Source organism: Phocoena sinus, chromosome 17 (genome assembly GCF_008692025.1).
Source record: "Phocoena sinus isolate mPhoSin1 chromosome 17, mPhoSin1.pri, whole genome shotgun sequence".
NCBI classification, from domain to species: Eukaryota; Metazoa; Chordata; class Mammalia; order Artiodactyla; family Phocoenidae; genus Phocoena; species Phocoena sinus.
The window spans coordinates 17,979,566-17,993,146 of record NC_045779.1 but is presented as its reverse complement, the minus strand read 5'-3'; the positions used below and the strand labels follow the sequence as shown (position 1 = coordinate 17,993,146).

The window sequence follows — 13,581 nt, the reverse complement described above, 5'->3', positions numbered from 1 at the left end:
CTGGTCTGGAAGATCCCACATGCCATGGAGCAGCTAAGTCCGTGCACCACAACTACTGAGCCTGTGCTCTAGAGCCTGTGTGCCACAACTACTGAAGCCCGCACGCCTAGACCCCGTGTTCTGCAACAAGAGAAGCCACCGCAGTGAGAGGCCCGCGCACCGCAACGAAGAGTAGCCCCCGCTCGCCGCAACTAGAGAAAGCCCGCGTGCAGCAACGAAGACCCAATGCAGCCAAAACTAAATAAATAAAATTAATTAAAAGAAAAAAAGCACGGAGAAACCTCAAATCCCAGTCGATATAAAGTTAAAAAAATAAAATTGTGAAAGACGTAGCTTGATTAAAAATAAAGACCATTTATAATAGTTGCTTAAGAATAAATTAATTATACAAGCGTGGGCAAAAAAGTTCAACACAGTAAAATTAATGACAAATTTAATATTTTGAAACTTATTGAATTGGCAGAGTTTTATAAAATGAATGCAGTGTTGGAGGGAGGAGAATAAAGGGTAGAATAAAACTGTTTTCAGGGGACATCCCCCATGGTCCAGTGGTTAGGTTCCGTGCTTCTACTGCAGGGGACACGGGTTCGATCTCTGGTCAGGGAACTAAGATCTCTGCATGCCCCATGGCAAAAAACAAAACAAAACAAAAGACAAAAAACTGTTTTCATATTTGCTGGTGGTGTAGCAAGTTAGTGTAATCCTTTAAGGAAACAGCAGTTCAGCAGTATTTAGCAGTTCAGCTATATTTAACAAGCTTTGAAGTTCAAGGACTGAACCTTTTGTCTCAGTTGCTAAACTTCTGAGAATCCATCCTTGGAAAATCATCTTTAACACAAAAGATGTTTGATACATGAAATGTTCCACGGAGCATTATTTATGATAGGCACTCTATTCCTTATCCTCTGTTGTTTCCACTTGTGCTATTTGCCTGGAAGGACTCCTTCCACTCTTCTTGGAACTCTTTCACCAGACCTTGTTGATTACTCCCTCCTTTAAGGAATCTGATCAACTTTAATTACTGTACCAGAATGCTGGTTTTGTTTTACTTTTTAAGATATCCCCAATAATTCTGATATAGCTGGTCACTTGATAACTACTGTTTCAGGGATTCTTAAATATAAAAGGACAGGTTTCCCATGGGAATTCTTTCTGAATACTGAAGGTCCACTGAAACTAAACAAGATCCTACTTGAATTAATTGGCCATTTCCTTCAGTTTACATTTCTGGCTTCTCATTCTTGCACATCATCTTGCCTTTTAGGACTAAATACTAAGCTGTCTCTTCCCTCTGTGCCTTTACAAAGAACCTTTCAAAAGAAAAAAAACATTCCTTGAGTGTCACAGTCCCCTTTACCTTTGCATAAGTTCTTAAATTCATCAAAAATTAAGATTAGTCAAGCAAGAATGTTGACAAATACAACTAAATCAAACATTTTAAAAAATGTCAAAGTTGCCAAGATAGTAGTCATTCTATTTCAGACCCAACCTCACTAATAATAGAAAAATTCCCCCATTGTCTTTTCCACAGTGTTTTTAAACCATTTTAAGTCGTTTTGTTAACTTGAGAAGAAAATTGTCTTAGAGTGATGGAATTTTTAAAATTGTATATATTTTTTTTTAAATAACATCCTACAGCTTGGCTTGGGTTGTTATTCTTTTTGTTTGCTTTTTTTTTTTTTTTTTTTTTTTTTTTTTTTTTTGGCGGTACACGGGCCTCTCACCGCTGTGGCCTCCCCCATCGCGGAGCACAGGCTCCGGACGCGCATGCTCAGCGGCCATGGCTCACTGGCCCAGCCGCTCCGCGGCACGTGGGATCCTCCCGGACCAGGGCACGAACCCGCGTCCCCTGCATCGGCAGGCGGACTCCCAACCACTGCGCCACCAGGGAAGCCCGGGTTGTTGCTCTTTTTAAATTTATTTATTTATTTATGGCTGCGTTGGGTCTTCGTTTCTGTGCGAGGGCTTTCTCTAGTTGTGGCAAGCAGGGGCCACCCTTCGTCGTGGTGCGCGGGCCTCTCACTATCGCAGCCTCTCTTGTTGCAGAGCACAGGCTCCAGACGTGCAGGCTCAGTAGTTGTGGCTCACGGGCCTAGTTGCTCCGTGGCATGTGGGATCCTCCCAGACCAGGGTTCGAACCCGCGTCTCCTGCATTGGCAGGCAGACCCTCAACCACTGCGCCACCAGGGAAGCCCCTAAAATATGTATATTTTGAAAGTACAGTTCTCTTTGCCACTCTATCCCACCCCATTGTTAGTATATTCCCATTTTTCCTTTCCTTATTCCCTGGTAGGGAAATTTCAAAAAGATAATCATCTCTTAAGCCCTCTAATGCTGCCTTGTATAGTCAAAAAGACTTATCAGAAGGCCTTTACTTAAGAATACTTCCAGAATTTCTTATTGCTTGCTTTTTTTTTTTTTAATATTTATTTACTTATTTATTTTTATTTTTGGCTGTGTCGGGTCTTAGTTTTGGCGCACGGGATCTTCATTGCATCAGGTGGGCTTCTCTCCATTTGTGGTGTGTGAGCTTAGTTGCCCCACGGCATGTGGGATCTTAGTTCCCCAACCAGGGATCAAACCTCCATCCCCTGCATTGGAAGGTGGATTTTTAACCACTGGACCACCAGCGAAGTCCCTTATTGCCTGCTTTTGAATAAGAAAACTTGCATAGTAAAACTGGAAATATAAAAATTCTTTAAAATAAAATATACTTCATAGTAGAAGTTATTTTTCATAGTTAATGGCTTTTATCTATTACTTGTGAAAGCCATACTTTTATAACTAAAGTAGAAGTCTTTTAACAGTTTAAAGGTGGATCATCTCCCAAGTTAGCCAAGAAGTACTAAGAAAAGAGGCTTTTCAAACTAAATTAACCTCTTACATAATGTAAAATGGTACAGGGTTTGTATAGGAATTCATTTTCCCAGTAAACAGATTAAAAGTATCCCCCTTAATACAAATTAGCTGTTTTAAAAAGGCACCTGATTGTAATTCAACTGAATCATGACTATCCTTTTCTAGTTTCCTGTCCCAGGTACAGGTAAATTTTTTTTGTTTACAGGTAATCCTGTTTAAAACCTCCTCAGTTCATTGCCTTACAGTGACCGTTCTTATCTCACTGTGTTTTTGGCTCCTGCTTGAATCCTATATGCCTGAATCATTCCTCTCCTGCATTCTCCCTTAAATGGAAGGTTTTGCTCCATGAGTGAGTGTCATACGAAATCAAAGAAGGGTAGTGTTCATTATACTTTGAGATGATGGAGCGCCCGCTCTGTCATACAGGTGCTTGGGTACAGGGACTCTTCCTTGCACTCTTCCTTTACCTTTACAAAGCTAAAGCATTGCAGCTGTGTAGTGTATATTGTCTTCTCCTTTATACATTTCACAATAACAGTTATAAACAATATGAAAAATAGCCCACCTTGATGTTGTAGTTGAATTTGGAAAATCTTATCAAAAAAGGTAATCATACTCATTTAAGCAGAAGCACATTAGCTTTGTTTTGGAACTTTTGAAGTTTCAGCTTATGTTTTTCTGCTTAGCTGCTTTAGTTCCAGAAGATCTTCATTGATTATGTTCTCCTTATAACTAATGCCAGTTACCAAGAAATACGGACTCTGGTTATTTTCTTACCATCATCTAATTCTGAAAGGATTACAAGATCAGAGTAGCGTCCTGATGTGACCTGCAGTGCTAAACAAAAAGATCAGAGACTGAACAAAGACTTGCTTGGAGTTGGAAGAACTCACTGAAACACTTAACATTTCAGTTTCTAGAAACCAAGCAGAATTGTAGGCCTCATGTCAAGCTCCACAGCCCCTTTGTGTGGTGCTGACCGACATACTTGGGTCAGCATGGGTCAGAGTGTTTGTTAGGTAAGAGGCAAGAGAGGTTTTGGTTCAGATAGTGAGTGACATCTGTGTACCTCAGAGGGGGCTTCCAGGACGTAGGATGGTGGCATTATTAATGAAGAACAACAAATCTGAAATTGAGTTGATCTCCTGGTTTTAGAAGAGAAGGACTCAGCTGACACACCAAAATTGAGCTGCCAGATACCAGTGTTGGATTCTTGAAAGAAAGCCTCTCTGAGCATAAATTTGTGATCTTCCCCATTGTTAGTATACCTTGAAAATTAGGCCAGTCACACTACCCCACTGTTAATGTCTTTGTACACATCACACCTTATATTGCATTTCTTTTGAGATTCTTCTCTAGAACGCAATAACTTGTTAAAGTGTAAAAAGTCATTGGTAGGTGAATACATATTCCTTGTTGTTAATTACTTGAAGTTGACTATCAACCTGTTGTCCAGAGCTCTCATAGTTTCTGTTCACTAAGGAATTAAGATCATTCCTGCACTGGAATGCAGATATTCTGTGTCGCTGATTAAGGTGGGGGTCCATATGCTTTGAAAATCAGTTGAGCTGAGAATAGGGTTAAAGTCAAGAGGCCTAACCAGAATAGGTATTTGAATAAGACAGCTCATCTCCGCATACAAAAGGCTGAAGAATTCACCAATGATTCAGGTATAGAATCTTCCTTAGAAAACAGATCTGTACCCAGTTCAGTGCACAAATTAATGCTTGAGCTTCAGAGTTCTGTATCGTAAAACACATAATTGTTCTTAAAAAAGGTGAAAAGTATCTTTTTATGAGATCATAAGAATACTTCAGTGAGATAGCCAACTAGAGTCCATTCATGATACCCATCAGTTTCCTGGGATCAATATTAAACGTATATGACTTAGTTTCTTGAATGGTTGCTTTTCACAGTTGGGAGTACAGATCTGTGGTTCCTGAAGCAGTTTCCTTAAGGTGATAGATAATTGAACAATATAGTTTAAGACGGCTGCTGAGTATGGGCTGCAGAAAAACTAGGCTTATAAGATCTAAATTGGCATAATGTTTCAATACTATGTCCAGTAGACTGATGAGATGGTAATTTGGGGAGGAGTAGAGCAATATTTTTTATAAAACTATACACTACATTCTGGTTCCATTCAGCTGGAACATTTCCTTGTAGGAATATGAGGAGATAGGAACACAAAATTGTCTCAGACTAGTATTAACCAACTCCTTTTCTCCCTGCCTAATAACTATCCATAGGTTTACCTATGTTAGTTTTGAACCTTTTTATTTGTACTACCTTTTAGGGTTACAAAACCACTTTCTAAATTCCTGAGTCCAAACTTTCACTCTAGTCTAAGTTTTTGCCCTTTGTTTCCTGCGGGATAACAACTCTATTGTCTACTGTGTAATCTTTCTTGAATCAGTTTATCGAAAGAAAACTTTTAATTCCCAAACTGTTGAGACACAAACTTAACTGTAAAGATTTATTTTTGTGTTTCTTGGAGGTAGCATCCCTATCTACTGACCTCTTACTATGTTCCTTTTCTTCTAGTCTTCTTTCCCTGGGAATATCCAGGGAGATGGTTTCCAATATAATGTGATTGTTTTTATACTTTGGGGAAAATTGAATGACCACCTTCTAATATAGTTCTCTCATTCACATTTCCCAGAAGCCCAGTGAAGTTAGCCATGGTAGGTGTCACCTCTCTGGAACTGGTATTTTATGTATTATATTTGAGGGTATAATTTTAGTAGGTTCTTCTGTAGTTCCAGAAAAAAATTTAAGTGGTTTATTATGAGATTTTTTTTTTCAGGCCATAATTTTGCCACAAATACTTTAGCCAAGAGGTTAAACCTATTGTGTTCTTTCACCACCTTTTATAGACCTGTATTTGTCTTGATCCAAGATAGGTTTACTCTACCAACTTTTTTTTTTTGGAAGCCAGTCCTAGTATCCAATAATCCTTTTCATATAGCTGGGAAACTATGTTCCTCCTGTTAACAAATGAGTGTTTTGCTTCTTAGTGATTCCCATCTTATTTAGGGAAAAGGTAGACATGGGTTTGGCTCATAACCTGTCTTCATACTGAACTTTTACTCATAGATTACTTATTACATATAGGCATCATGGATATGTAATGTTGTAGTCCCTTTGGGTCCAGCTGTCAGAAATAATTGAAATCCATCTTCAGAACTTATTTAATAAGCTTATTTCTCCAAAGATAGAGGATTCAAAGCAAGTAGTATCATGTTAGTTCTAAACTTCTTTTAACATCTGGCCCAAGATGGGGATGGGGGTTGGGATTGGGAGAATGGCTTCTCATAGATCTCCTAATCATTTTGGTGGTTGGTAGCACATTCGTACAACAGCCTACTATACTGAAAAACTTTCAGAGTTAACAATCTGATAAAGATACATTTATGGTTCCACCTATCAAAGATGATATGTCTTTGGAGATAAAAGCTATCTAGTTAACTAGATAACTTTATGTTTAAGTTGGATTTTATCTGTCACTTTTCTTATTGTAAACATTGTTACGTGGTACGTTACTAAACTTCATCCCCAGTAGTTTGACATACTATACTAGGTAGAGTTTAGTGCCATCTTTTAGCTTAGAGATTTAAATGTTTTAGTATTAATTTCAAGAGACCCTAGTGTTATAAAATACTCTATTGGAGAAGTGATGTTTTAAGGAACCTCCTCATATTCTTAAGCTTATTCTGATCCATGACAAATATATCCTCTTTATTCCAAGATCCACAGTCATTTAAGAGCTACTTTAATGTGACAGTTAGAGGCTGTAAACTATCTACTTGTTCTCTTCTTAAAGATGTTCTTATTTATTTAAAGGATTCTAATGATTTAGATAGTTTATTTTTAAAATTTAGTCTGTTTCACCCTTTAGATTACCCTTAACGTATAGGATCATAGAATGTTTCACTAATTTGCCCAGCATAGAAATCAGATTTACTGCTTTTTAGCTCTCATTGAGTCTTTATGAATGAGAATTTTATTAGCAATATATCAATCCTAACATGGGATGGTTTGTGTAAAATATTTTGGCCAGTTGTTTAGAATTTTCTTCTTGAGAGCTTTCACAACTTTTGGGTAGTTGCCACTAGTCTTACTTCTTTCTAGAGATTCTTTCTGAAGAATAACCAGTCCTCAAAATCCTTCAAATAGGTTTTGTGAAGTAAATTTTGTAAAATAAGTCATCTGCTCCCCAGAATTTATATGTGTTACATAAATGTGTTGAGGCTATCAGAAGGTGTTACTATACCTGTGGGATTGTTTTTTTTTAAATGACCTCCTTTGCGTGTATATGTATACTTGCTGAAAAATTTATTTTCTGAAGAGAAATTAATAACATTTACTACTGATTGATTTAGAGATTGTAACTCATATGTGAAGTTCCTTCTTTCAGTGACGTAACTTGTATTATTCTGTGTTAAGTAGCATAACAGTGTTGGTCAGGAGTTTACTTCCTGTCTCATTACAGTTTTAAATTGTTGCCCGTAAAAGAATTCTCTTATGATTGGTAAATCATGAATATGTGCTAACATATATCAATTTATTATTTGAAATAGAACTAACATACTGATAATAATATCATTTTAAGATTTGTGTAAACTACCATTTCCCTGAAAGAATACAGCTTGATGTGCTTGTCACTATATACTCGAACACAAAATGGACTTTTTTATTTGCAGGGATTGGGGGAGACAAGTCAGAAATGTAAACCATGTTCTTCTTGCTACTTGAAATTATTTCTGTATTAGACTAACTTGCAGATTTTACTTATGCATGCTTGACTATTTTAATTATCTTTTTTCTCCTTTTCTTAAAGATGATACTTGTTGATGCCACTGTTATCATCCTCCTAGCAGAAGATAGTCCTACTGAGAAAATGAGCACTTTGATCATTCAGTCTTTGAACTTTAACCTTTGACTGGAAGTGACCTATAGGCAATGAAGACTACTTCCTTTTACTGCATTTTTACTCGTGTGCATTCTGGGCGCATGTTGATCGCTGGTTCAGTCCAGGCAACTGACATGCTTTTATTAGTCATACAGTATTAATGCAGGTGTCAGGAAATGTCAAATATAATTCCATTTTTTATTTTTATTTTTTTAAGCTTTTGGAAAAGTTCCAGGTCCTCATGTATTGTGCAATAACAATGACTTCCTTGGCGGTTTTGGGACGTTCATTGCCGGCAATGGACGTTGTAACAGGACAAATTTTCATTAACTCCTGCCACCCAATGATTAATGCATGATAGGGCCTATGAAATGAACTTATCATTATCAGTTAGAGTGGGATTATAAATAAAGTGAGGGATCCAACATTACTTTGAAAGTCACCCCAACTGCTTATATTTGGATTCTATGCACTGTGAACCTAAGGTTAACAGCATGAATTAACATGCATCTTTAAAGGACTGTAATGAAAGATCATTGCGTATTTATTGAATTGTTTATATCTGCTGTCAAATTGTTTTGACATGGATAGTTTTCAAGTGACATTGGCAGAGAGGTACAATATGTTATCCCTATGGTGAAAATGAATTCATTTGTTGTATATAGTTCCTCAGTCTCTGAAGTAAAGGTGTGAGTAATATAGGGTATGAATGGTTTAATCAGGGCTTTATTTTGGAAGTAAGAAAAATGGCAGTGACGAGTAAACTGCTGCAGTCCATGAGTTGGGCTTGTTGTTTGTACGTTAACGATTTTCCCCAGCAGATGACACTCTGCTACTTCCCGCTAGCCGTCAGCATGAGCCCTGCTGCCTCGACACTATTTCATTTATTTGTGTTTGGAAAATCCATAAACATTTTTGTTTGCAGTTTTGTTTCTTTTGTTATGTTAAGTCAAGTTTGAATGTTACAGTACTTTAATTGAAAAACTTTGGTCAAGTTTTTTCTTGTAAATTTTCTTTACTTGTAAGTATCATCTTGTCCTTCAATCCTGTACCCTAAAATAAGAAATACATTTTTGACAGAGGCTTAATGTTTTAACAAAAGAGTGTGGACATTTTTATTTTAAAATTTAGGCAGAAGTACACTATAGAATGGTATGTTTGCTTATTTGTTTCACACAACCATACAGTTTTGTTCTGGAGGGATTTGTTTTGTTTTGTTGTTATTTAAGACTTTGCTTACAGCTAGATAACATTTTTCTATAGAAAAAAAAATTGTTTGAAAGGTCCAACTCTCAGTACCATGTAAGTTAAAGATACTGCAACTAGGTTCTCTTTTTAAAAAGCAATTAATGTATTTTATAAATTACCTTTTCACATATGCAAAATCTGTTTCTACTACAATGTTATTTTTACTAATGCCTATTGTTGCACTCTTTTTGACATATCCTGCAGTGAATATAATGAATCAGTTTGGGCTTAAAAGTGAAAGCCAGTTGGCTAAAAGGTTTGAAATATGTACCCCAGCAAAACCATCCAATCAATAATTGGCAAAGAATATTTTAAAAATTGTTTTTAATCTCTGTATAGATGACATTTTGTAGCTTTGTACATGTTGTTAATTAAGGGCATATAATTTTACACTCTAAAAGTATAATTGTTGAACTCAGGGGTGGGTAGACTTCTAAAATATGTCTGCTGTAGAAATAACTTGAAAAAAAAGTTTAAACTATGGCCAGCCACCAAATTGTGGACACCGTTTATACTGCTGGTTAGCAACTACCAGTGTTTAAACTTAAAAGCATTTTTGTTCTTGACTAGAGATGTACACAAATTCTCACAGTAGTCTCTATCAGTCTTATTAGTTGGCCGATTTAACCAAGACAAAAAAATGTTTTTTGGAATGCTTTGAACTACTCTTAGTTTTTAACTGCTTTTTAATATGAAAATTGCAGCTGTAAATTATGTATTTTTCATATTTTACGTAACTGCTCTAAACTACTGATTCACTTGATCATTCTCTGGGGTGGGGTGAGGGTCTCTCTCCATACTGCTGGTCCTCTTACTAAAATCCTTTTATAAAGAAATGACCTGTGACATTTATTCACCAAAGGAATTAATATACCAGGTCAAAGGTTAACAATGCTATCGTATAGATTAATAGGTCATATATAGCCTCAATTGAGTTTTTTAATACAAATAATAGTATTTTAACATACCTCTCTCTCTACATAGAGATACCGTACAATAAATTAAAATGACACAGAGGAAAGCAAAGGAAAACCAAATAATTTTGGTACATTTTATGGTTTAAGGAGAAGATGATAGGATGAAATATCTTGAAATATAGACCATTCAAAATTTGCAATCTGGTAACACCTTATGCATTACTTCCTTGAATTTAGGAATCATTGAAAACTCCTGTGCACTTAGATTTAATTAAGTTAATTTTAAATATAAGTTACATTATTAAAAGCATAAGATGTTTACCTGAGTCATTGCTCAAGAGAGGGCAATTAACGGCTTTGTAATAATAAAAAGAATATTTCTCTGTATTGCGTTGTTGAATGTCAGCCAGAATAACTAAGAAAATGTACATAGGAACATGGTACTTCCCTCTTCCCTGCATTCCCTCTATGAGGCTATCTGCTGCATAGGTCTACAGAATTATACCTTCAGATTTAGGACAATATGTACTCTCTTCTTTTTTATTTATTTATTTATTTATTTTAAGGCCATTCTGGTTTGCCAAATTCTGTTACGGCAGTAGTACATTCAGTTCCTTATTTTGCATGTTTAGATCATGAACTTGGTGCCCTTTCCAAAAAAAAAGAAAAAAAAGAAAAAGAAAAAAATTAAGTCAAGTAGGTAATTAATGCCATAGATTTTAAAGAGAGAAACGGTTTTCAGTTTTTTAAGATAAATTTTTAAAAATAAATTTTATGGCTGTTCTCTTAAGGAATTTAATATTCATCTCTAAAGGACTTGTAATGTACAAATTCCTCCTTTTTAGCTAGCAGGGAAATAAGGCTTTTTTTTAATCCCCAGAAGAAAATGCTAAAAATAGCTTTTATATAGAGTTCATCTGGAGAAAGATCTTAATACTTATTGTTTTGACTAGGTATGTAAATATTTCGTATAAAGTATCTAGAATAGTTTACTACTTTTTCCCTTCAGAAATTTTAACTATATGCAAAAATATATATCATTAGATTCCTGTGGTAGATAATCATTTCTTCAGATTCTAAAACAGGTATCTAGCGACTGCTTAATTGTTCCCAGATTGCATCAAAGATGAAATGAAATGAGTAATGATATGAAAATGGTATGTAACCACATATTACTTGTTTCTGGTAATCGACTCTTATTTTTTAAAAAGCCTATTGTTTTTGAGAATTGAGGTATTTAAAAACTTGTTAAAGCTTCTTCCTAAAAATAGAAGAGAAGAGCAGGTACTGTGTGTTTAAAAAGAATTTTTTTTAAATAAAGAATTCAGTGTCACTAGTTCTAAGCCTTTATGGTTACTGCTGCCTACATTTCTCAATCTCACTTTTATTTTGTTTTTTTGTACATATTTTAGCTGAATGCTTAAGATTTGTGATTGTGTACATAAGTTTATTTTCAAAAAGAGCTGAGGCTTGACCATATGAGTCTTTTCTGAGGATTCATTGTTATCAGAATCAGCTACTGCACTATTCTGTTATGCTAATGCCTTTGCATGATTAAGATCTGTGAACAAGGTATCTTTTCATCTGCACCTCCTGGCCCTAATCCTCTTTACAGTCTTTATTTTTATTCCACCTTTATTCTTCTTCCTTCCTGCCTCCTCACAGATACCAGTGATCAGTCTTCAGTGTCCCTCTGACCTCTCAGATTTTCTCCTCTCTTCCCTCCCTTCTTTCCTTCCTTCCCTTTCCTCTCCCTTTCCCTTTCTTGAGGTTAGGAAATCTAGAGAAGGAGGATTATTAAAATTATATCAGAAAAAAATTTTAATAAAAAGATTCCATCCTACAAATAAAATAATTTATGATACCTAATCTTAGTCCATCAGTAGATGGCTAAATTTGTTGAATAATTGACTACTTGATAAATAAGCTGTTGTTAGCTATAACTTAGTTCTTAAATAGTGATACTGAGGGAATTGCATTTACTTTTTGGATGTGACTCTCTCAAAGCCTAATTATTGCCCAAATGAATTAAATTACTTATTTTGGTGAAAGTGTTTTTCCATTTAAGTTTCTAAACCATTTTGAGACTTGGAGCTATGTTTTAAAAATAATAATTTGTGGGAGACTTTTACTTTCTCAGCATAAATTAAAGACAGATTTATATACATCATTATCATTAGAGGCCCGTGGAATCTAAACATGTACTTCAAACTCAGATCTCTGTCCTTCAAGTTGAAGTTCTGGTTCTGACTATGGTCCTGATAATTGAGGTGTTTATTGTGACTTTAATTCTCAAATGTTAGCATTGGGACTTATGGTTGGGGATGAATCTCCAAAATTATTACATGAATATCTTTCTTATGAAAAGTTTGTTGTTAATAAAACTGTGATATCTGAAGCCATTTTGAATATGTGGAAGGAATGTCTGAATAGAAGCCAGTACGTCTTCACAAACCTAAAGAACTCGAGTTTTGCAAGTTGAGCGCAGTTGATTGGGAAAGGAGAAATAGTTCTTGTTCTATTTCTTGGCACGTACACCATCAGGGTTTTGAGAAAAGTTTGCTCCCACAGTAATTCTCAGAGCTCTTTTCTCAAAGGCAAAAGCACGGTTTCAAAACTCACCGGGCTGTGGCTTGTTAGATGTGACTTCACTTGTCAGATTTCCTGACGCATCAAATTACTGAATAATCTTGCCTCTCTAATTAAAAACCTGAAACAGGACGAATAAAGAACTTGGTAGATTGTGTCAGATAACCCTGGAAATGCAAGTCTCTTCATAGTTAATCACAGATTGTTTACATAATGCAAACTGATTGTCAGGCTCAAGGAACATAGTTATTTGAATAGATTATTAGGTCAGTTATCTAGTAGCCAAGAATTAGGTGCATGTTCAAGTCATAATGGATATGTTATTTTTAGTTGGTACCATTTTTCTCTGAATATTCAGAAATACAGATTGTGCATTTTATTAATAGGAATGGAAGCTCATGCTTGAAGATTTGCATAGGGCGGATGTATGTATTTTATAAAATCAAGTTGTACAATATGTAAAGCTCCTGCTTTTTAAATAGAATATAAATGTTGACAGATAAATCTATATATTATATATTTTTAAATACATGTATCAAACTTTTGTTAGTTGAATACAAACTACATTGTGTGCTTTATGGAATTCAGTAACTTTTAATAATAAAGCAGTTGTCATTGATTTCTTTTTCTGTAGACTTCAATGCTAAATTGGATAGATATTAAACCTTTTTGTAGTTTATGATAATGTGAAAATTTATATAATAGTTCCTCTTTATAAAAGACTGTGATCTTGAAAGGATTATGGAAATAGTAACATGTCCATTTCCAAAATGAATACAACAGAATGAAGATAGTCACTAAAGCCACTTGTTTTTTTATTTAAAGATCATCTTTGCTTAGTAGTGTAACCTAGTGTATTTTAGTGGTTCTTCGTGCTTTAACTGAGTCCTGATAAAAGACTGGGCATTTTCAGAAAAGATGGAATTGAGACTGGAGCACTTGCTCGGAGTTACCATGACTCTGATGCTTCTGAGCTTCAAGTTGTACGATTCATGAGGACATGCTTTCCCAAGTATACAAACAGATCAACTAGCTTACATGAATGACTGACTCCTG

At 35.4% G+C, this 13,581-nt stretch overlaps 1 protein-coding gene across 1 annotated transcript in view; it reads left to right on the top strand.

Annotated features, from left to right (window-relative positions):
* UBE2W (ubiquitin conjugating enzyme E2 W) overlaps positions 1-13,144 on the top strand; it is a 77,136-nt gene extending 63,992 nt beyond the window's left edge. The window contains exon 6 of the mRNA XM_032609374.1: positions 7,700-13,144. Coding sequence (XP_032465265.1) covers positions 7,700-7,713 — 14 coding nt within the window. The 3' untranslated portion in view covers positions 7,714-13,144. The remainder of the gene's footprint in view (positions 1-7,699) is intronic.
* Positions 13,145-13,581: the final 437 nt, after the last annotated feature.